General features: G+C 35.0%; 2 protein-coding genes across 4 annotated transcripts; one reads left to right on the forward strand and one right to left on the reverse strand.

Moving 5' to 3' along the window:
• Positions 1 to 130: 130 nt before the first annotated feature.
• On the reverse strand, positions 131 to 7801 carry LOC103319508 (S-adenosyl-L-methionine-dependent methyltransferases superfamily protein). Of its 3 annotated transcripts, none has more exons than XM_008221060.3 (11): positions 7566 to 7799; positions 7259 to 7339; positions 6268 to 6346; positions 5693 to 5776; positions 5526 to 5587; positions 4733 to 4797; positions 4555 to 4633; positions 3197 to 3284; positions 1601 to 1665; positions 1396 to 1485; positions 131 to 488 (listed from the first exon to the last, which is right to left on the reverse strand). In XM_008221060.3, exons 1-11 carry the CDS (start codon positions 7725 to 7727, stop codon positions 375 to 377), a joined length of 969 nt encoding a protein of 322 aa, XP_008219282.2. In that variant the 5' UTR covers positions 7728 to 7799; the 3' UTR covers positions 131 to 374. The 3 variants fall into 3 exon arrangements, with proteins under 3 accessions (XP_008219282.2, XP_008219280.2, XP_008219281.2); XM_008221058.3 differs by having other exon boundaries at positions 5526 to 5595; positions 5693 to 5834; positions 7566 to 7795; XM_008221059.3 differs by lacking the exon at positions 131 to 488 and adding an exon at positions 553 to 1282 and having other exon boundaries at positions 5526 to 5595; positions 5693 to 5834; positions 7566 to 7801.
• Positions 7802 to 13668: 5867 nt separating this feature from the next.
• On the forward strand, positions 13669 to 21440 carry LOC103319509 (Clathrin adaptor complexes medium subunit family protein). Its single transcript, XM_089044916.1, has 13 exons — positions 13669 to 13889; positions 14364 to 14458; positions 14724 to 14927; positions 16964 to 17080; positions 17200 to 17328; positions 18147 to 18273; positions 18664 to 18767; positions 18874 to 18978; positions 19443 to 19537; positions 19733 to 19820; positions 19946 to 20006; positions 20128 to 20201; positions 21048 to 21440. Exons 1-13 carry the CDS (start codon positions 13832 to 13834, stop codon positions 21144 to 21146), a joined length of 1356 nt encoding a protein of 451 aa, XP_088901042.1. The 5' UTR covers positions 13669 to 13831; the 3' UTR covers positions 21147 to 21440.
• Positions 21441 to 22098: the final 658 nt, after the last annotated feature.

The following is a 22098-nucleotide window of genomic DNA, read 5'->3' on the forward strand; positions in this document are numbered from 1 at the left end:
TTTAAAAAAATTAAAAAAAAATCAAATAATGAATCCTATTTTTATGGAACACAATCCATTATCTTTTTTAGGCTGTGACATAATAAATTTTGGGGTTTGTAAGAACTACCTGCAAAAGAGAAATTGGAAATTACCCAAAAAGGAAGTATCCACTAAAATATCTTGATTAACAACACATTTTGGTTTTGGTTTTGGTTTTGTCCAAAAAAACCAAAGACCGCACATTTTGGTCCCGCAGTTGTTTTTCTCTCACAAAATAAGTACACAAGTGGCTCCCATAAGTATTATTCAAGAACTATATCATGATCCTGTAGAGAAAATTCACTTTCATATGCTTAGAAAACAACAGCCAAGCCCCATGCAGAAAGAGTTCATCAACTTTCACTTCCAAATTGCTTCTGGATGTCCTGAAAGGACACAGTTGCAGAGCCCCTCCTTTTTGCCTTCTGCTGAGATGGATGGTCCCTCCACCCTGTCATATAAATAACCTGCAAAACCAAGAACCACTCATATAATTATCAAGGCACGTTGCCAGCATTGATCCACTGAACATATAAGGAACCCCTTATTTTTCCATTTCTTTTTTTAGTGGTAATACACAGAGAAAATGATGGGCGATTCGAGCTCTAATTGCAGTCTCTACTGCCTACTAATTACAATCAACAAAAACTTGCTGCCATGAAACTTTGCTTATACACTACTATTGCAGTACAATGGACAGCATTCTATACGAGTCAGATTGCTATGCAATTGCACAATAATACAAGGAGAACAAGGTGCAGAACGCCTCTTAAACACCGATGTGACAGTGGTGATTAAATGAAAAGAAGCATGCCGGATGTCTTTCTCTAAGATTTTCCATAAGTATTATAGAGCACCCTTCAGTGGTTAATTATGACACAAGTCCATGGCACAGACGGTATATGAGAGGAATACAAAACCTTGTTAGTCCACCTTTTAAGTTGTCAAATTTCATAAATGTGTACAACAAAGATGCCCTAAACAATCGACTGTTCCAAGCTCTCAGTTGACAACACTAAAACCAAAGCCGAGACAGAATCATGACAATCAAGTCAAAGTCGCATCCATCAAGACAAAGTCAAGGCCTCTCTCTCAACTCCAAGGTGCTTCGGGTAGCATGCTTAGGTAGGTTCCACAACTCAGACTTGACTAGCCAAGCTCAGCCAATTAAATTTGGGACTTATGTTTTCAAACCACACATTCTGGTCAATGGTTCAAATTGAGACTCTTGACACAATATAAAGCTTCCCTGACAGGATCCCTGGTCATTCAGACGTCCGTTTATGTTTTAGTTTTTTCCCCAGTTATGATAGGGTTTATTACTTATCTATTTTTTCAAGAAATGACTAGTAAGGGAGTTTGTTATATGCTCACCTGGAAGGTTGCAGGGATGGTGCCATCTTCTGCTGCAAACATTGAATCATAAATTGCAGCAGTGGCCAGAGCAGTTTCCCTCTTTAGAATCTGATTTGAATGATAAGAAGATCAGACCCATCAATAGGATTAGATAAAAGTAAAACATAAATATTACTTGATAATGTACACAAACATAGTCTGCCCAAAAGTAAATATATCTTACAGTGTTCCTTTGTAAAAGGGCATTGGTTTCACCCATGGCACGCAGATGTTCTACGAGATCCAGGGCTACAATGAATGGAAAAAACCAAAAATAATGAATGACAAAAGACTTAGGCAACAGGAGTAAGACATGATATTCAAACAAGACAAATCACACCCAAAAAAATTGTTGCTATATTAATGTACTCATTGCCTTCAAATATTATGCATGCTTATCAGTTCAAAACAAAAATAAAGTTTGTAGAACTAAGGAGTTTGATCTTAGAGCTGCCTAAACCAGTCATGTTTTTGACATACAAGTTGCCAACCCGGTCCCCACCAACTCCTCTTTCTTATGTAACCCAAGACAAACAAAACAAAGAAAAGAAAAAGGAACCAGAAAAGAGAGGAAAATTAGAGGTTGGACACAAGTCAAATTCGGATCAGATGCTTTGTCCAAGTAATTATTGCCTTCTAAGCATGCTGAATTTTATTAAACAGTCTGAATGGAAGTGTATAATCAGGGCCATCCCTGACCATGTCCAAATGGTACCATGGTACAGGCCCCCAGTGTTAAAGGGTCCCCAAACTGTTTTGTACATAGGCCCTTTTTAAAGTATATATACATATATGAATCAATTTATTCAAACTTTATTTGTGGTTCGAAATTTTTATTTGGTATCTAGTTCTTTATCCTTTTGTCAGTTCATATTCAAAACTGACATCTATTATTTTGTTTGCTAATAGGTTAAATTCATTATGGACTTTAACTATTTCATGTGTTTGGAATTGTAGACTTTAAACTATTCTGGGACTTCCTCAAGGGAGTTAACATTCTTAGTAATACTTTTATATCAATTATTCAATCACGACTCCTAAGCTATAAAATAAAATAAAAATCTACCAAAATATGGCATCAAGAAAGACACTTTTTATTGTGTTTCTTTGTATGAGTAGCCCTACTTTCAATCTTTGCACAGTGCACTATAAAGCTGAGAACCAACCTGGGGTAAGAATTTCCATTTAACTTCCACCACTTCAACAGAACATAAACTGATAGACCTTTTATCTTCTATGTACATGCATCATTTCATTGGAAAGCGGGACTTTATGCTCATGACATAACGTACGCGATTTTACTAAACCATACTCAATAGATATCTGTTATCATCCCCTCACCCACCCCTTCTGAAAATAAAAACAAAAAGCATCCTATCACCTACCCCATCAACCCTTCTTGTAACAGGAGATTGAAGGAGCTTAGTCTACAAAAAGAATGAAAGCTTTAACCAAAAAAATAAAAATAATGAACTACGAAAAATATCACAATTTCAAATGAAGAGACCAAGTGAAGTTAGCATCTACCATGTCTAGCAACTCCTAAGATGGGAAGGGGAAAGTGAACACCAGTAGATAGACTACCATATTTGTATAACAGATTTCTGTTCCCCTCCAACGACAACATGCAATCAAGCTTAAAGAAACACCACATAACGCTAAAATTGAAGGCATGAACATATTAAGACATGGAACATCCGAGTTTTAGCCAGTAAATTCATGAGTCCAAAATTATTACAATTACAGGTCCAGAGCTGTAACTTAGACTGGGAATGCTCACCACTTGGATATCTGACTACAAATTCGTCAACATCAACACCTGGAAGGGAAAAACCTGCCCTGGTCAAAAGATTGCCTGCATCCCGCACCTAAACCCCAAAAGAAAAGAGGGGGGGCATGAGGATTCACATGTGCAAATTTTGATTTTTAACCACTCAGTAATATACTTTTACGGAAACAAAACAATGAAAGAAGGAGAAAAAGATATTCATTTATGATAAAGAATAATAAGTAAATGCTCGAGGAGGGGATTGTTAAAGTTAAGTCATCCAACCCAAAACGAATTGGCAATGGGTGAAGTAGCCAAAGATTTATATATCGTCATGCAAGGCTTAGTATTCCTAATGTACTCTCAACGCACCCCCTTACATGTGGCACCATTGGGGAGACCAAAGATATTATACATTGTTTGTAATGCAAGGCTTAGAATTCACAATAATGTTCTATACTCTCAACGAGCCCCCTAATATGTGGCATGATTGGACCAAACACATGGATCAACCATATTGGGTAACATGAAGCACGTCTGGGCCATCGGGTCTGACACATGGATTGCCCTTTCCGATGCCACATTAAAATTAAGGCATCAAAGGGTGGAGAGGCCTAATATCTTACATATTGACATGCAAGGTTTAATATTCCAAATGTGGGTTTCAGTATTCACAGTGGGGATTAACAAAATAAGGGCAAAGAGAGCACGACAAAACACAAATATCAAAAAAGGTATGTCAAATATATCATACAACAACTGCCATGATTATTCACACTTCTGGTCATCCAATTTTATATGAAATAGTATATACCAAAATCCCTGCATTAGCTCTCCATCCAGCACATAAAGCATTCGCACCAGTGGCATAATTTTATTTATAACTGATCACTCATAAAATAAAAAACTTCACAACAATCCATATCCAACCAGATGAAACCTGCCAAGTTGCCAACTATGCTCAAAATATTACAGGATACAGTCAATTCTTCCAGGAAGGTCACAAGTTGCAACTACCTTTTCAAACGCATGCAGAAGCTGATAGAAAGATAAAATAGGGAAAGAAAAAAATGGGGTACTAACCTCAAGTGAATGTTTGATTTCATTAAAAATAACAATTTAAATACAAACATTACTTTGAATTAATCAATTTTAGTATGCTTGGGAAATTACAGAGTTGTAAAGGAAATGATGACTCACTCTAAATTCCACTATACTACTTCTTTCAACGTTCCAGGAGTTATTAAAAAGAACAAATTCTTCTGAGGAAAATATCAAATAACCAAATGGAAAAATCCATATCAGACCGAAAAACAAAACAACTACTCGGATCCCTTAGAAAATGAAAACCAATGCAATAAATTACATACTTGTGCCAAAGGTGATATTCGTGGACTGATGCCTCCTTCACGCTCCATTTGTGCCACTGTGCATGCTATTCTCAGCTCTCTAGTAACAAAAAAGAAGAAGTAAATAATCAACTATGCATTTCTTGAGTAGTAAACTACTGTCAAGTTTTAAAGTAACTATAGATAAACAGAAAATGACTTTAAGGTTTCTCCACCAAGAATTGCAGCTAAAAATAGGCCATCTGGCTTCAATGCCAATCTGCTCTGTCACACACAAACATCTAGCTTAGATATTTCCATACAGTTACATTCTGAATTCTATACTGATGATGACAATGATGACATTGATGATCATATAACACCATGTATAGAGAACTAGAACAAAAAGAAATAAGGATGCAAATATTAAATGAAAGTCATCAGTAAATTTGTAGGAATTAACTCTCTCAGAGCAACAACCATCATTTCATCAGCTACGAAAATCACAAGCAACATAGTTCCCATTAACATTAAGTGCAATAACTTTTTCAATAAAGTCTGAACAATTACATAGTTTTCATGTGTATTAGGTTTTTAAGATTTAGGTATTTTATATCATGAAAAATAGTGTTTCATAAAAACAAAGTACTCGTATTATCACTCAAATCATGCAGATATTTATTCTTTCACATCTATGTGTCAATGTAGAAGTATGCACGTATGTGCTTGGTGTGTGGACGTGTAGTTTTCTCCACAAATGCATGCTTATGTAGTTCTATTCTTGACTTTCTGGATTTGAGTATTCAATAAAGTGTAGGACTTTGACCAAATCTATTAAATCTTTTGGTATATAAATAGCTAACAGCTTAGACGGTATGTAAATATATGAAAATGATGAACCAATGCAGTAGCATAAACAGGCATTTCCATAGCTTTTAATCTATAAATAAAATTGATCTTGAGTCTTGAGTCTTGAGTATTGAGGCATGCAACAAGAATGAAAGAGCAAATACCTGTATCATGGCTCCGGGAAGATCATTTGTCCAGTGAAGGCCCAAGCAACTTATTACCAGATCTAGAGAACTTCACACATAAAATTAGAGGGCATCATATCAAAAGTTAAAACTCACCAACAATAGTAAATTTAACCTAACAAAGAAATGAAATTTAGAGGGGATACCTTTCTTTGACAGGTAAAAACTCTTCGTCACCAACCATAAACGATGTTTCAATGTTTTCACTCTGTACACCATGCTCAGCATCTCTACATAGTTTTACCATATCATGTGATGTAGACATCATAATGAGCCTTTCGATGGCACCTAAAAGAAAATAATATAATATAAGTTATCTAAGTTATTGTAATTGAGCAATCACACTATGCTGTATGTCATACCCATCATAATGAACATTCTGCTTTTGCCTTAGTTATCTTCTCTTGGAAACAACTAGTGAATTAGGTTGTGCACACTTGTGCCACAAAGAGTAAGAGCGAGAGAGAGTTAAGAGAAACTCTTATTCTACTATTTTAGGTAAGGCTCTACCAATTGATAGCTTAATCAGACAATCACCATCACAGGACACAGATACAAATGTAGGATATCACACTAGTCATAAGATAATCTTCATAAACACGGCTCAAAACAATCATATTTAATCTCATTAACTTTGAAGAAAAAAATTATGTGCTACTCCATATGTTAGAGCTAAATACAAAGATGAAAGGAGAATGGTATTACAAAACTAATTTCTTACCACGACCACGTAACAAACGCCTGACAGCTTCCAACGAACCTCCCAAACATAATGCTGTCGGAAATGTTTTCTTGCAATCCTGCAATATGAGACAAATACCAATTTAAACATTAAAAAAAGAAGAAAATATTGGTACTATAAAGGTCATGACATAGTACAGTTCTAACATTTCGCATATGGATACTGCAATGGCATAAGCTCAAACTTTGCATTTATCATTACTCTTTATAACAAATACATATTCTTAAATACAAAGTCAAAAAATCTTGTTTTGAATATTGAGTGCTAGGGAAAATATACACTGAGAAGGTTACCAGTCCTACTGTTAACTGAATACATCAGATGACGGTGGAATCCAGTGCACTAGGAATAGTTTGTTATTGTTATGAGACAAGCTTTGGATACCAAATCATTTCTCTAAGAAAATCTTATACAAGACTAGGAATTGAGCTTCTGTGCAAGGGAAAAAACATCACACAAGAAAGTTGGCTTAAGTTTGGAAAGAAACAGAACTACATTATTCAACCATATCAACCCACATATTGACAGGCAGGAACTTTCAAAAGAATATAGCCACTCAAGGAAATTGGAATCTAAGAATCATCAGAAGCCTAGAGAAACTATAGTAGAGGACCGCACGATGACATATCTCATTCTTTAGCTACAAAATAGCCCAAGATACGCAATGCCATACAGATGCCAGAACTAACCGGGAAATAATTTGGTTGTTACTATAGTTTATTTGTCAGAAGTGGTGTGATTATCATTACAAATGGACAGAAAGATGTGAGACAAGAAAAAGACCAACTCAGGAAAAAATAACCCTCTTAAAGCTAAAGACTTGAATTAAATTTCCAATCACATCTCACCATTTGTTGAAATAAGAGTGATGAAGCCAACAAATGCTAGAAGCAAAAAAACTATTTTGTAATCATAACCCAATCCGTAAAAAGAACTAGTGGACTTAAACTAAAAAGAACTATCTTGTTACCTCCAAACGATCTAATAGATTCTCAGCAACAGTATCAACAAAAGAATCCTTCGAGCGCATCAACCAAGCAGCTCGATCAAGCTGAAATTAAATAAATTTGTTCAGCAATACCAATCGTCTTTCGGTAGCTACTGAAGCTACATTAAACACATAGAAAACTCAACACCTTCCGAACAATAACAAATAACAAATTTTTCTGAAAAATCAAATGAAAATGAGTTAATCCAATAATTTCTCAGACTGCCGACCTCAACCCAATTGCCCAATTGAGACACTTCACAGATATTTGTGAACAAGAGATTTGAACCTGTTTGCGTCTGAAATGGCGATCGAAGATCTTGATCCTTGAGCTTTGAACCCCATCACTGTTGTCAGTACAGAGAGTATTTGAGAATAAGATTGAGTGTGGAGCTTCTCTTCTTGTCCTCGATAACCAGCTACTCCGGCAGAGAGAAGACAAGCTTCTCATTTTTGCACTCCAGCTATTGTGTCTTGGTACAAAGTTTGGCACTCTTGGCTCTTTGAAATGCTAGTCATTTTTTTTTAGTTTTACTCGCACTTCTTTTTGTTCACCCGTATTATAACTTCACCTCAACTTTTAATTCAAAATTTCCCAATTTCTAAGAAAATCTCACTTTCTTCTCAAACTACCCATAAATACACACCCAACAAGAAAAATAAAATAAAAGAACTCATCAACCTCACACCCCTCAACCCCGCTATCTTGTCTCTCACCACTTTAAGTTCACTTCAACCTCACATTAATTAAAGAGTACTGCTAAACGAACCTTAAAATTAACTGAGTATACTCTACTATAAAAAAATATATTGAATTACTGATTTACCCTAATATAAAATGACCAAAAAAGATATATAGAATTGTGAAACAAATATAATTTTAATAAGTACACCCTACTAATCATATTTAACCCTAATCAAGAGATTGTTTGTCCTCTTGTGTTTTTAATGGAAGAGGAGGTGATTGCAAGAATTTGGAATTGCAAAAAAAGTGTCAACAGTTTTAGTAGAAGCATAAATCCATATGAAAATTCAAAGATTTATAAACACTATTAAACTATAAAATAATGCTACAAGTATTAGGGTGTATTAGGGGTATTTTTGGTAGTTCTATAGGGTGTACTTAGTTAATTTTACATTCTAATTAAAATATTAGAATGTACTTAGATCATAAGATAAAAACAATGTTGTCAAATATTTAGCAACATATTTTTTTTTTCGAAAAATTGAAAATGATCTAGGAAGAATGATGGACAAATACCCTACTGGAGATGGTATTAGTAGACACATGAACAAAAGGCAACCAGAGTTTCTTGCTACTTCAAAAAATCAAAATTATATGTCAATTTGATCCACCTAACAAATTAATATTTCTATTGTCTGATTCCATATTTATACAATAGAATTTCATATTCCAATTCCATATTTCAAAATGGGAAAAGAGGGTTGTGGTCATACTTTACTATTTATTTATTTTTATTCCAAACAGCAGAGGGTCTTAATATCTTTGCATAAAACAAACTTCTCTTCAATAATCTTTTGATAAAATAAAGGTGTAGAAAAGTTTGTGTTTTTCTAAAACTTATTATGAAGAGTGGTGAGGTGTGTTTATAGATGTACTAGGATTAAGTATGAAGTTGTATGACATTTTTTGTCTTTTTACACAATAATAAAACTTAGGCCAAATGTCACTTTTGGTCCCTGTAGTTTGGCACTTCAACCACTTTTGACCATGTAGTTTTAATTTCGTCACTTTTGACCTTATAGTTTCATATTTGGAGCAATTCAAGGACAATATAAAATTTATGTCAATTTCTTTAACGGAGCAACCACGTGCCCCTCACGTGGAGAGGCAATATTGTCAGACCAAAACCCCTTTCTAAAAGCTGGTCTCCACCACTTCCCTAGGGCCAGAAAATGGGCAACCAAAATCTCAAAATCCTCCCTCCTTCACTATCCCAAATTCCCAGAACCTAACCAATCTCTATATCCTCCATCTCTTTCTTTCTCCCTACAAATTCAATCTTCTAAATAACCAGTTTCTCTCCCTCATTTCTCAACTCCTTCCATCATTCTCCACCTCACACCCACCACCACTCAGCAACTATAGCAATTGAAGGAGAAAGTGGCTGCTTTGAAAATGAAGTACAAAAGTGTAAAACCAACCATTTCTCGATGGTTGGAGGGCTTTGTTGGTGTCATGTATTTTTACTTATGGTTTTCTTTGGATTTGGCTTTAGTTGCTATTGCCTGGTGGTTCTAGTTTGTATTTATGCAGGATTGTTTATTCCTATCTTACTTCCTCCTTTGGTCTTTCTAGGGCTTTTCTAATGAAGTATCTTTGTATAAAATAAAAAATAAAAAACCAAGAATTTAGTATCTTTCTATTATGATTGTTAAATCTGATTGTTATTTCACAATGAACATTTGAGTGTTTTTTTTAGTCAAATTTGATTGCATTATACCCAGGTTTTACACTTGCAGCAAAAAACGCATGTCTGATAACAAAAGAAAAATTCAATGCCCGTTACAGTTATAGCAAAAGAAGAAAGTTCACAAAAGCATGATGAGTGGTGGTGGGTGTGAGGTGGAGAATGGTGGAAGGAGTTGAGAAATGAGGAAGAGAAATTGGTTATTTGGAAGATTGGATCTGTAGGGAGAGAGAAAGGGATGAAGGAGATAAAGATTGTTAGGTAGGTGCTGGGAATTTGGGATAGTGAATGAAGGAGGATATTGAGATTTTGATTGCCCATTTTCATGCCCTAAGGAAGAGGTAGAGACAACTTTTAATGTGGGGTTTTGGTCTGACAATATTGCCCCTCCACGTGAAAGGCACGTGGTTGCTCCGTTAAAGAAATTAACATAAATTTAATATTGTCCTTGAATTGCTCCAAATATGAAACTACAAGGTCAAAAGTGACGCAATTGAAACTACATGGTCAAAAGTGATTGAAGTGCCAAACTATAGGGATCAAAAGTGACTTTTGGCCTAAAAGCTTAATGATTTAAGTATTGGGGTGAACAAAGAAAACTTTGGTGTTCAAATAGAAAAACTCTTATTGCTACAGTGCACCTTGAAACATTGGTCAATTCTCACTTTACCCCCTTAAAGTTAAAGTGACCCACTTTGCCCCTTTTATCAAGGTTTGATGTTCCACAATGCCCTCTACCATCAATTCCATCCAAAAGTCCTTTAAGTTTGATGACGTGGCAGAGGTGTATTAGTAATTTTGTGCACCTAGATTTTTTATTCACAAATTTGAGTGGATAATGTGGCAAATTAGAGCCCACCTCCAGCATGGATAAAAAAATTAATAAAAAATTAAAATACTAACGTGTGCAGGGTGAGTTACGATAGGGAAGATAGGCTAGAGGGGCACGGGTCGGGGATAAGGGGATTGGGTATGAGGGCTAGGGTTATGTGGGAGTGGGGTAGAAAAAACCAAAGGGAGGGGCAATGGGGAAGGGGGAGCAAATAAGAAATCGAGGGAGGTGTAAGAAATCTGGGGTAGGGGGAAGGGTGGGGAGGGGTTTTGGATTCTGCCCAAGGAGAGTGGGTTGTCGGGATGAGGTGATGGGTTTCTGCTCTGCAGGAAGGGTGGGCTGGGGAAGGAATAGGTTTTGGGTTCTGCACAGAGGGTAGGTTACTGTGTAGGGGAGCAATGGGTTTCAGTAGGTGAGGGAAAGGGGGGTTTAGAAGGACAGAGAATGAAGAGGTGGATTTGGTGTGATTGGGGGAGAAGGGATGAGTATGGTTTTTTTTTTTTTTTCTAAAATCTATTTTATTTTCAATTTTATGTTTGTATTTTAATTTTTTAAAGTAATTAAAAAACCTAGGTGCACAAAATTACTAAAACAACCCTGTCACGTCATCAAACTTAATGACTTTTGGATTGAGTTAACAGTAGATGCAATGTGGAACATCAAACCCTGGTCAAGGAGGCAAAGTGGGTCACTTTAACTTTAAGGGGTTGAAGTGAGAATTGACTAATGTTTCAGAGTGTATTGTAGCAATTAAGCCTTATCAATTATAAAATTATAAAATTATAAATATTGTTATTTTATTTTAGAGATCTTATTTTTTTTCTTTATTTTATATATTTTACTCCTATTTTACTCAAAATTATAATCTTATCCTTATTAATAACAAAAAATTGGATGAAATTTTAAAAAATTTAGTGGCAAGGTCTAAATTATCTATTATAATGAGTTCAAGTGCTAAATTAGATGACTTTTTAGTTCACGGGGTTAAGCATAATTCGGGGGGTAAAATGATACTTTACCCAAAAATTATCATGTGCCAAGCATGTGACGCAATTTAAAGGTAAATTGGCTGTTTCCACCAAAAATAATCTATATATATAGAGCAAAAGTTAGAGAATGGTGAAACATTCAAAATATCAAAAAATGTCCTTAGTTAATTCAAACATTAAGAATTAAAATTATTAATTAAATGAGGATAATATGATAAATTTACATTTTTATATTAAAAAAATTAAAATTAAAAGAAAAATCAGATCATAAATCCTATTTTTATGGAATACAACTACCCATTATCTTTCTTAATTCTAAAATAAATTAAATTTTTTAATAAAAAAAAACCTCTCGCAGGCACAGAAGCGCATCCGGAGAGGCTAATAATTTTAAAAAATAAACCTAAACCTAAACTAAACCCTAACCCAAACATTAACCTTCTTCGCCCTTCCCTCACCCCAACCCACCCTTAACATCATCTTCCCTTTATAAACGCAACCCCCAAGCGCAAAGAGAGAGACATATCGCAAATGTTAGTAAATGAATAGGCATCTTTGATGGCCTACTTTTCTCGCTCGTTGTACAAGTTGCAATTAGTGAGGGAAGGAGGTTGATTATATTAAATAGAGAAATAGAGAGAAATCATGGAAAAGATGTGTAAGGTTGATTTGGTTTTCTTGATTGCTCAAGTTGCAATTAGTGAGGGAAGGAGGTTGATTATATTAAATAAAGAAATAGAGAGAAATCATGGAAAAGATGTGTAAGGTTGATTTGGTTTTCTTGATTGCTCTCATATCATGTTCTGACAACTAGGGGTGCACGTAAGTTTGAAACCAATATAATTTAGTCAATCTGCATCCCATTTGTGAAACCTTGAATATTTTGAGGTGCTTAGAAATTATTGTAAAATTTTTCACATAATTTAGTGAATTTTTGGGAGTTTATTTGGTTTAATTTAATTTGTAGTTTATCAAAAGTGAATAATTAAATATTTAAAATTTTATTGATGTTAAATTTTTTATTTGGATGTCATAAGTTGAAAGTACGCTTGATTATGAGAATAGACGAGGAGTTTGCCTTGCACTCATGCATTATTGCTATTATGATATGTGATAATATGATTCCATGACACTTAATTTAGTTAGATCAATTTACTGTGGCAAGGTTTTATTTACTATTGATGCTCACCCCTACACTAATATTTTGGCAAGTTTGTGAAATAGAGAACTAAGAGGTTAGGAGAACTGAAGATAACTTACAAGCTAAGAGGAAGCAAATCTTGCTTATGTAGATATTTTCAGATATTATTTGAGAAGGCTGGCCGTTTAATCTTACTTTATTATGACACACCAGGCACGACATTTTATCTTACTCTTGGTTCGGAGTGTGATACCATCCAATATAGATTGGATTGTGATGTATCCAATCCAATCCGATCAGATCAAAAGTTTAAATACAATCCGATCCGATCCAATTGAGAAAATATAATAATGAAATATAAAATATTTATCAGTACGTTAATCTAATCAAACATATTAATATATATAAATTTAAAATATAAATAAAATGCTAAAGAAAATTATTCTGATCTATAATATATTAAATATAACTCCCATTAAAGGACTTCAAATGTTCATAACTTTTTCAATTACAAATACCTACATAAGCAAAATAAGCATGAAATTAACTTAGACTGAATTGGATTCTCACAAGTAAATCTGTTATCCGATTCAATCGTCAGTTTTGAAAATTAGGAATTCAATCCAATTCGCTAAATCATCGAAACCGATTAAAATTGGATTGAATTGAATTGGATCGCTCAATTTGGTTAGATTGGACCTTGCACATCCCTAACGACAATTGTGTGATTGTACAGCGGTGAGCAATGTAGGTGATGAAGTTCGGAACTTGGTAGAGGAGATTCTTTTCTTCGCTTGCGTGTAGCTTTGCCTTGTTTTTTGTTTGTTCTCCTTCTCTTTTTCTTAAGTATTTTTTTCAAAGCATAATTTTTAATGATTTTTTAACAGGAAGTAGGATGAAATGTGGTGATATTTAATGGTATGGAGGAACTGGTAATATTGAAAGAAGTTACCAAATGCGAAATCCCTAAAAGTATCAAGAAAAAAAATGACAAAATTAAAAGACAAAACGGTTTAAAAAGTAAAACTGTAAACTTCATTAGCTGAGCAAAGTTGAGTCTAATATACGAACAAAAGCAATCGGGGCCTCAACTCAACAGCTGAGCTTGAGGAACACCCACCGCATTTCGGACACAGGGAGGAGAAAGAATTAAGCAAAGCCATGATCTCGCAGTTCTTCGTGCTCTCGCAGCGTGGCGATAACATCGTCTTCCGCGACTGTCAGTCTCTCTCTCTCTCTCTCTCTCTCTCTCTCTCTCTCTCGACTGATCCAAACTCAAATTTCAGTTACTCAGATTTTTAATTCCGATCTAAAATGTTCAGCAACTCAGTTCCTATGTAGTTCAATCTTCGTTTAGATCACTTGTTGCTTTTGGTATTTCGAGTTAGCTCTAAAACACTGTTTTATTCAGCTCTAGACTCTAGTGGTTTTTCCCAGATCGTAAATGCATACTGTTAATTTTCCCAATTATTTTTTATTTATGAAGAGACAAATTGAGCTCTGTTTTTGAAGAATTTGGTACCATGTTGACCTTTTTGGGAACGGTTATGGCGAGAGATAGAAAAACAAGTCTAAAGAAACCTTTTTTTTTTTCCACCATAAGAAAGTCTAAATAAATAAACATTTGAGAAATATGTTCTGATGGAGTTTAGTGCTGAAAGATGTTTCTTGATATATGATTTTGTTAATGCAGATCGCGGTGAAGTACCAAAAGGAAGTGCGGAGATATTTTTCCGGAAGGTGAAGTTTTGGAAAGAAGATGGGCAAGAGGAAGCACCACCTGTCTTTGTAGGTATTATCTTGCTGAGGAATGTCTGGCATGGGTTAATTTTCCTGAATATCTGGAACTGTGAAATGGGTTCCATGTACGCAGTGTACCCATTAAAGTGGTTAATTGGACATGATGATATCGATTTGTCAATTCCCTCTTTTTGTATTGCTTTGTTACAGTAGGTCTTGTCTTGGTTTATAACCCATTGTGCATGCATATTTGATTGGGTATGGAATGGATATTTGGTTTCTTGTGCTGACCTTTTCTTTACTCAATCGATAGAATGTGGATGGTGTCAACTACTTTCATGTGAAGGTTGTTGGACTATTATTTGTTGCAACCACAAGAGCTAATGTATCGCCATCTCTTGTCTTGGAACTTCTTCAAAGAATTGCCCGTGTCATCAAAGATTATGTTGGAGTTCTCAATGAAGATTCTATAAGGAAGAATTTTGTGCTTGTGTACGAGTTGCTTGATGAAGTCATAGTAAGTGCCTCTTATATATTTTTAACTTATTCGGTGGATCTTTCTTTAGCATATATGACTTCATGCTTCTTATCATCACTATACGCTCAGATAGTTTTTATATTAGATTGAAAATTTATAATGTAATTTGTTAGTTACCCTATTCTGTAAATCTAGAATTAACGTCCTCCTGTTAATCATTTTCTAAACATTACTTGTCCTTGTCCATGATGATTTTCCCCCACCCCCAGGTTATATTCTTACAGTTATCCAAAGGACTAGTGCTTTTAAAGGACAGTTTTAATTAGAATTGTTCAAACTAAATTTTAGCACATATATATATATATATATATATATGTATGTATCAATTGGATTATTTGAGATTGGAATTTTAGAATGCAATAACTAGCCTTTCTTTTGAGAAGTGTTATAACTTTATGTTTTTGAAATATATGGATAAGGAATATACAATTTCACAAGCAGAAGGGTAGAGTAGAGGTTTCCTTTTAGAGGGAGAAGATTGACACTTACTCAATCTGTTTTGAGATTACCTGTCATTATTTAAGATTCCTACAACTGTGGTCTAGAGGCTGGAGATTTTTTATAAGAATTATTTTTTAATTTTGGGGGAAGCAATGAAGGGAGGAAAAAAGGATCACTTGGTTAAATGGGATTTGGTGACTCAATGAAAGAGAAAGGGGGTTTAGGAGTGTGGAACTTAGCAAGGAGAAATACAGCTTAAGTTGGGAGAAAAGGTTATGGAGAACTTAGCAAGGAGAAATAAAGCTTAAGTTGGGAGAAAGGTTATGGGGATTTTAGGTGGAGAGGAATTTAATATGGCGTGCTCTCATTAAGAGCGAATATAGGCTGTATGAGAATGGCTGGGATTATAACATCCTGATCAGGGGTTCAAGTCAGTGCCCTTGGAATGACATCTCTCAAAGCCTAAATTCTTTTGCTTTTCTTTGCAGATTCGGGGTTGGGGAATGGAGAAAGGGTGAGGCTTATGGGAAGAGAATGGGTGGGGGGAAACAAAATTTTATTCTCTTCCTTGTTTGTACAGATTATCACAATCTCATAATGCTCCTAGTGCTAGTTTGTGTTTGAACCCTTCTTCTTCTCCTTTATATTGGGATTTTGGGTTTCAAAGAAACGTGAGTGACTCATAAGTGGGGAACTTAACAGAGTGACTACCTATTCTTAAAAGTATGGTGTTGATCCCATCTATGCAGGTTAGGAGAACTTGGGAGTTCAAGTTGTCAGGAGTTGTTTCTTGTAAGTCCTATTCATGGAATCTAATGGATGAGTCTTCTTTTCCTCTTGGTGGCCCCTCTAATGCAATTTGGAAGGCCAAAGTACCCCTAAGGTGTAGGTTCTAGCTTCAGTTATTGCTCATGGGAAGGTGAGCATCTTGGCATGGTGCAGAGGAGGGAACCTTGTCGGTCTCTTTCTCCTCAATAGTGTGTATTCTACAAAGGCAATGCTGAATATACGAACTACTGACTGCTCCCTTGCCCAGTTATGTATTTTTTTGTCGATAAGGCTAAGGCTGTATAAGGCCAGCTTGAGTTGGGCAATCCTAGCTTCATGTGATGCTTTACTGTGTGAAATCTTATAGTTTTTTGGAGGGAGGAAAAGGGGTTTGGTACTAAGAAGATGTGTTGTATTGACAATATTTTAGGTTGTTTGGATGAAGAGGAACAAGATAATTTTTTAGGGTGCTAGGGAAAGGATATGGATAATTTGTGAGACGGAGTTGGAGTCTGGACATCCTTGTGGACGTTTCTTCAGAATCTTGGGACTGGTCTTTTCATGCTATTTATTGTGTTGGCGATGGTTTTACTTTTTGATGAGTGATATTCAGGGAACACCTTGTCCCCTGTGTTATAACTTTCATTTTCTATCCGAAGAAAGTTTGTATTTCATATAAAATAAAAAAGGAAACAAAAGATGTTGATAAAATGGATAAGTGCATTCAAACTTTGTGATAGCATCATCCATGGAAATTGAGAATATATTGAATCACTTGTGAGTTGACTTTTGTCTTTTCATGTCAGGATTTTGGCTTTGTGCAAACAACATCAACTGAACTGTTGAAGTCTTATATCTTTAATGAGCCAATTATTCTTGATTCTGCACGTTTATCATCTATTGGCCCTACTGGCCTTTTTATGGTATGGTGTCATCTATCAATTAATTACTTCAGAAAATAAATTGTGCATGTGTGGAATATTATTTCCGTTGTTAACTTAGTAGCATTTTACTTATTGACTACCAAAACTGATGCATGCAGCAAGGGACAAAGAGAATGCCTGGAACAGCTGTCACAAAATCAGTTGTTGCAAGTGAGCCTGGCGGTAGGAAGAGGGAGGAAATTTTTGTGGATATAATCGAGAAGATCAGTGTTACTTTTAGCTCTAGTGTGGGTATTTGTGTCTTTTACTGACTATTATGTGCAACCACTCTTTCCTGATAGGCATTAAAATATAACAATTATAGTAGACATGATAGTAAGTTCTTACAGTTTCTAACTAGCAAAATTTGATGCCATCTTAGCCAAGTGTTATCATGAACTTCTTTGGTTTGATAAGGAAATCCTGCATACCTTCTGTCCTTATTAATGTCATATGGTATGTCCAGTGGTTCTTCTGAATGAGATCAATGACATCTCTGTGGTATTTAAATTTTATTATGTTATTTTCTTGCTATCCAAAGGTGACTGCTTATCCCTTTAGGCTGTATCTAATTTCAAGCATTTTCTTTTCTAGACCTTATATGGAAATTCCACTTATGTGGTTCTTGAAAGATAGTATAAATTATGTTTTAGATGGATTCATACACCATAGAAGGGCTGATTATCAAGGAACAGGTTGCTCAGTAGCAGCTAATATTAGGGTTTTCGAAGTAAGAGCTGAAAGTAAAATAAATACCAAGATCCTAGTTTTCATCTCGGGCACTTGCGTCTAGACTAAAAATAATCTTTGAGGTTCTACTGCTCGTAGCTTTAGCCTTAAACTTTTAAAATGGATAAGTATTTACCAACCAATCAAATGGCACATCAATCATTCTTGTAAATATGCATGTGGTACATAAATTTTACTAGCAGATTCTTTTGACTTAATTCTAGGCTTTTCTGAACTTGCCTATATTTATTCAATATATATGGGAACAGTACTATATAGTCAATTAGATGTGCAGCATTGTTGTATTCCTTTTAGTTAATCTAATGTTGTTATACAGGGGTACATACTGACTTCTGAGATTGATGGCACGATTCAAATGAAGAGCTATCTCACTGGCAATCCAGAAATCCGATTAGCTCTTAATGAGGACCTGAGCATAGGAAGAGGTGGAGGATCGGCATATGGTATTTGTCTTACATGGCACCAAATTGCTGTTATGTTTTACAAGTTCACAACTATCTTTCGAAAATCAATATTTTCATGTGTATGGTGGGTGCCATGGAGTTGTCTGAGGTGTTATGGTCAAAGCATGATGGTCTGATTTAAGATTTTGAGTTGTGAAATTTTATCTAGTTTTTAGATTGAACTAAAAATTTGATGTAAGATTTTTAATGGATTATATGACCCCAAGAAAAGTCCCTCTTTCTTATGTTTTGAACTATATGATACTAGTGGCTACAATCATCAACTACAATGCTTGGGTGTAGCTTTAATATGTTTATATCTTGGCAAGTGTTTCTTATCAAACTCATATCTAGTCCTTTCACAATCTCAAATGCTGCTTTCTCTTGCAGACTATAGGAGTTCCTTTGGCTCAGGAGCAGTGATACTTGATGATTGTAATTTTCATGAATCCGTACGTCTTGATAATTTTGAAGTAGACAAAACTCTGACCCTGGTAAGTGAAAATGAGCCAGATTATTCTTGTTTACATAAAAGGTATTCGACTAATTTGACATCTGTTGTTTAAATGATTAATGGGTGCTCCGTGCTACTAATTTTAGGTACCCCCTGATGGTGAATTTCCTGTCATGAACTACCGTATGACTCAGGAGTTCAAGCCTCCTTTTCGTATTAATGCTTTGATTGAAGAAGCAGGAGCACTTAAGGTGAATACTGTTTCATAAGTTTCATCTTATGGTTTAAGGTTGTGAAATTAACCGGAAAAAAAAATACAAATTTATAAATAAACCCAATCCTATACATGTATTTATAAAAAAACCCAAACACTATTTAAACATAGAAACACACCCAAAATCAACCCCAAAATCAACAATTGTATATTTTTTGGGTATGTTTATAAATGGGTTTTGACTGTGTGTAATGATGGGTTTTGGGTGTTGGGTTTTTTTATAATTTCAGCCCCCATTTTGGGTATTTTAGTAAAACTCCCAAAAAAAAATATTCAGGAAGATAAAGAACCAGATTTTTATCAAGATATTGAATATCCTGGACTTACACTATTATGATGGCCTTTGTGGCATATGTATTCTTTTTGACTTTGTATTATTCAATATCATTTATAGATCATGTAGTGCTGTTAGGAATTTACAGTTTGGAATTGCCACTGTAGGCCGAAGTGATTCTGAAAATATTTGCTGAGTTCCCATCAAACATTACTTCAAACACAATTGCTGTACAAATGCCGCTACCTAAATATACAATCAGGTAACTGTTTACTTATTATTTATTGCTAAGAGAATATTAGGTTTTATTCAATGCCATCACTATCCCATTTGATATGATGAAATGGTAAGTGCTTTTGCATGACTCTTTAATCTATTAATTAGATGCTGAATTTCACTATAAAATTTTCTTCGTATTTCAATGTTGACATTTTGGTGCCACTGTTCTTTATTTCAGAGCCAGTTTTGAGTTGGAACCAGGAGCAGTTGGGCAAACAACAGATTTCAAGGAAGCAAATAAGAGACTTGAATGGGGTTTAAAGAAGGCAATAAATTATCATCAATTTTGTTATGTGTTCATGTTATTGAGTTATTAAGTAGTCGTTTTAGCAGTGCTTAACTTTCACCCATTTGATACATCTACTATACTGACAAGTTCTATGCAAAACAGATTGTTGGTGGATCTGAACATACACTGCGTGCCAGACTGACCTTTTCACCTGAAGCACATGGTATAATTTTATCATTGTTTTACTATGGGTTTAGTATCTCCTTCATTGCTTTCATTCAGATACACATTTTATGTACATCTCATTGTATGTACACATTCATGACATTACATGCTCAATGCAGGAAATATAACAAAAGAATCTGGTCCAGTTAGCATGACATTTACAATACCTATGTATAATTCTTCAAGACTTCAGGTAAGCCATTGTCATAAGTTTCATACTTACCTCTCTCAAACCATGCAATGGGTGTAAATGTGTGGTTAAAATCTTTTCTGTATATTGTTCATCTCTTTATGAGAGTCCTGTTGAATTTGTTGCTTGTATCCTATTGCTATGCGAGTCTTTTTGGTCAGGTTGTGTTCTACGAGTTGGGTTGGGCTGCTAGCCCATCTTGATAAATTGTCCATACAATCCATGTCACTAGGTCACAGGTGTCTTTATAAAACTGTTTACACAGGCGCATAAAAAAGCTAATAACAGTTTCTCTAAAGCTATCTCGTTTTGGACTTGAAAGGACCAATATCAATTGAATCTGTGAGTTGAATATGGGTCCAGATTTCATATCCCATCCCAACCTAAATCTCGACTATGGCACGCCCTTGTTATAGTCCATAAAAGGTTTCTTTTTAAATATTTTAAATAGGGTTGATTTCTAATGGAGCTATAAAAATGCATAAAATGTCATTTCTTATTTTGAAATATATTGTGTAATGGAACAGGTTGGCAATGATGCCTGATATCTATCCCACCCTCTTAGCATTAGTCGCCCCAGCCCTATAACAATGCTATCCCCAGTGCTTTTCTGAAAAGAAAAAGAAAAAGAAAAGAAAAGAAACTACTAAAACTTCTTTTATAGGTAGGTCTTGACAGGGCAATAGGTAAAGAATGATTACTTGATACATTCTTCCTTGTGTTTGACTGTGCAAGGAGGGTTCATGTTCCTGCATTATGTGTATTGTGCAATGAATACTTTCATGTTGTTTATGTGTTAAGATTGGATAGCTAAACTGTGTTGTTTATTTCCATCTCTTGCCTATGAAGGTAAAGTACTTGCAGATAGCAAAGAAATCTGGAACTTATAATCCATATCGGTGGGTAAGATATGTCACGCTCGCCAATTCATATGTTGCTCGTATATGATCCAATAAGGCTTCATATGTTATGGTCTTTCGCGGTGGAGGAATTGGAAAGAAGGTTCTAGTTCCAAGATGTCTTATGAAACCCTCACTCTATTCCTTCTTTGGTGGGTCTGGATATTTCTCTATTCTTTTTCAGTGGTTTCATTTCTTGACCAACATTAGGCTGTATCGTTGGATTTTTTTAGTTGGACAATTGAATTATTGAATTGCTCCTTCTGTAGTGCCTGTTCAATAACTATATACATACACTCAAATTGCAATGGGATTTTTTTTATACTATATTTTCATTGATTTATATGGAGATCTTTGCCATTTTGGCAAGTCCATGCACCAACCTCCAACCTGCTTAGCTACCAAAAAGAAACAGGAAAAAAATGAAAAGGCAAGAAGCTTGCTTTTGACATTTGTGGTAATGATGCATAAAAAGTTGAGCGAATTGTTTTTAATCCCTGATCTTCTGAATGTTGCATTGATAGGTGTGGTTTATTTGTATTTTTATTAAATAACCCTGCATGAAATCACTCCCAAAGAAGTCAGGAGCCTCCACCAAAAACAATCTTCTTTTTTTCTTCTGTTGTTTTCTTAATTTAGTGAGGCAGCTTAGGGATATTACCCAAGTCATGAACCAGTGAATATATAACTGAGCCTTTTCCATAGGGATTTATTTTTAAATGCCTGAGCAATATAGCTTAGACATGGCCAAGCTCCAAAGAAAGTGATTCTGACAACCTTTCACAAAAAATTTCAATGTACTTTTAAGTGTTTTTTCATGAAGCACTTGGATTTTTTGTATACATATTTCAATGTGATTCTGACAAAATCGCTTATGAGCGAAGTGTTTTCAATAGAATAGAAACCGTCTCAAACGGACTCTTAATCAAAGAACGATGGTCAGTTCTATTAACGCAGGGTTGCCATGAAATGATAAAACCCATCCCTTCCACAGTTTTACT

This window comes from Prunus mume, linkage group LG2 (genome assembly GCF_029339155.1).
Source record: "Prunus mume cultivar Tortuosa linkage group LG2, ASM2933915v1, whole genome shotgun sequence".
Taxonomy (NCBI): Eukaryota; Viridiplantae; Streptophyta; class Magnoliopsida; order Rosales; family Rosaceae; genus Prunus; species Prunus mume.

What these genes read in the sequence shown, in the direction of transcription:
- LOC103319508 (XM_008221058.3), bottom strand. Translation starts at nt 7,727, where the DNA reads ATGAGAAGCTTGTCTTCTCTCTGCCGGAGTAGCTGGTTATCGAGGACA. An exon ending in GAATATCACCTTTGGCACAA is followed by an intron (nt 3,285 to 4,554) that starts GTATGTAATTTA and finishes TTTGGGGTTTAG; the next exon opens with GTGCGGGATGCAGGCAATCT. An exon ending in CCATCCCTGCAACCTTCCAG is followed by an intron (nt 489 to 1,395) that starts GTGAGCATATAA and finishes TTGGTTTTGCAG; the next exon opens with GTTATTTATATGACAGGGTG.
- LOC103319509 (XM_089044916.1), top strand. Translation starts at nt 13,832, where the DNA reads ATGATCTCGCAGTTCTTCGTGCTCTCGCAGCGTGGCGATAACATCGTC. An exon ending in GTGTTACTTTTAGCTCTAGT is followed by an intron (nt 17,329 to 18,146) that starts GTGGGTATTTGT and finishes GTTGTTATACAG; the next exon opens with GGGTACATACTGACTTCTGA. An exon ending in ATAATTCTTCAAGACTTCAG is followed by an intron (nt 20,202 to 21,047) that starts GTAAGCCATTGT and finishes TTGCCTATGAAG; the next exon opens with GTAAAGTACTTGCAGATAGC.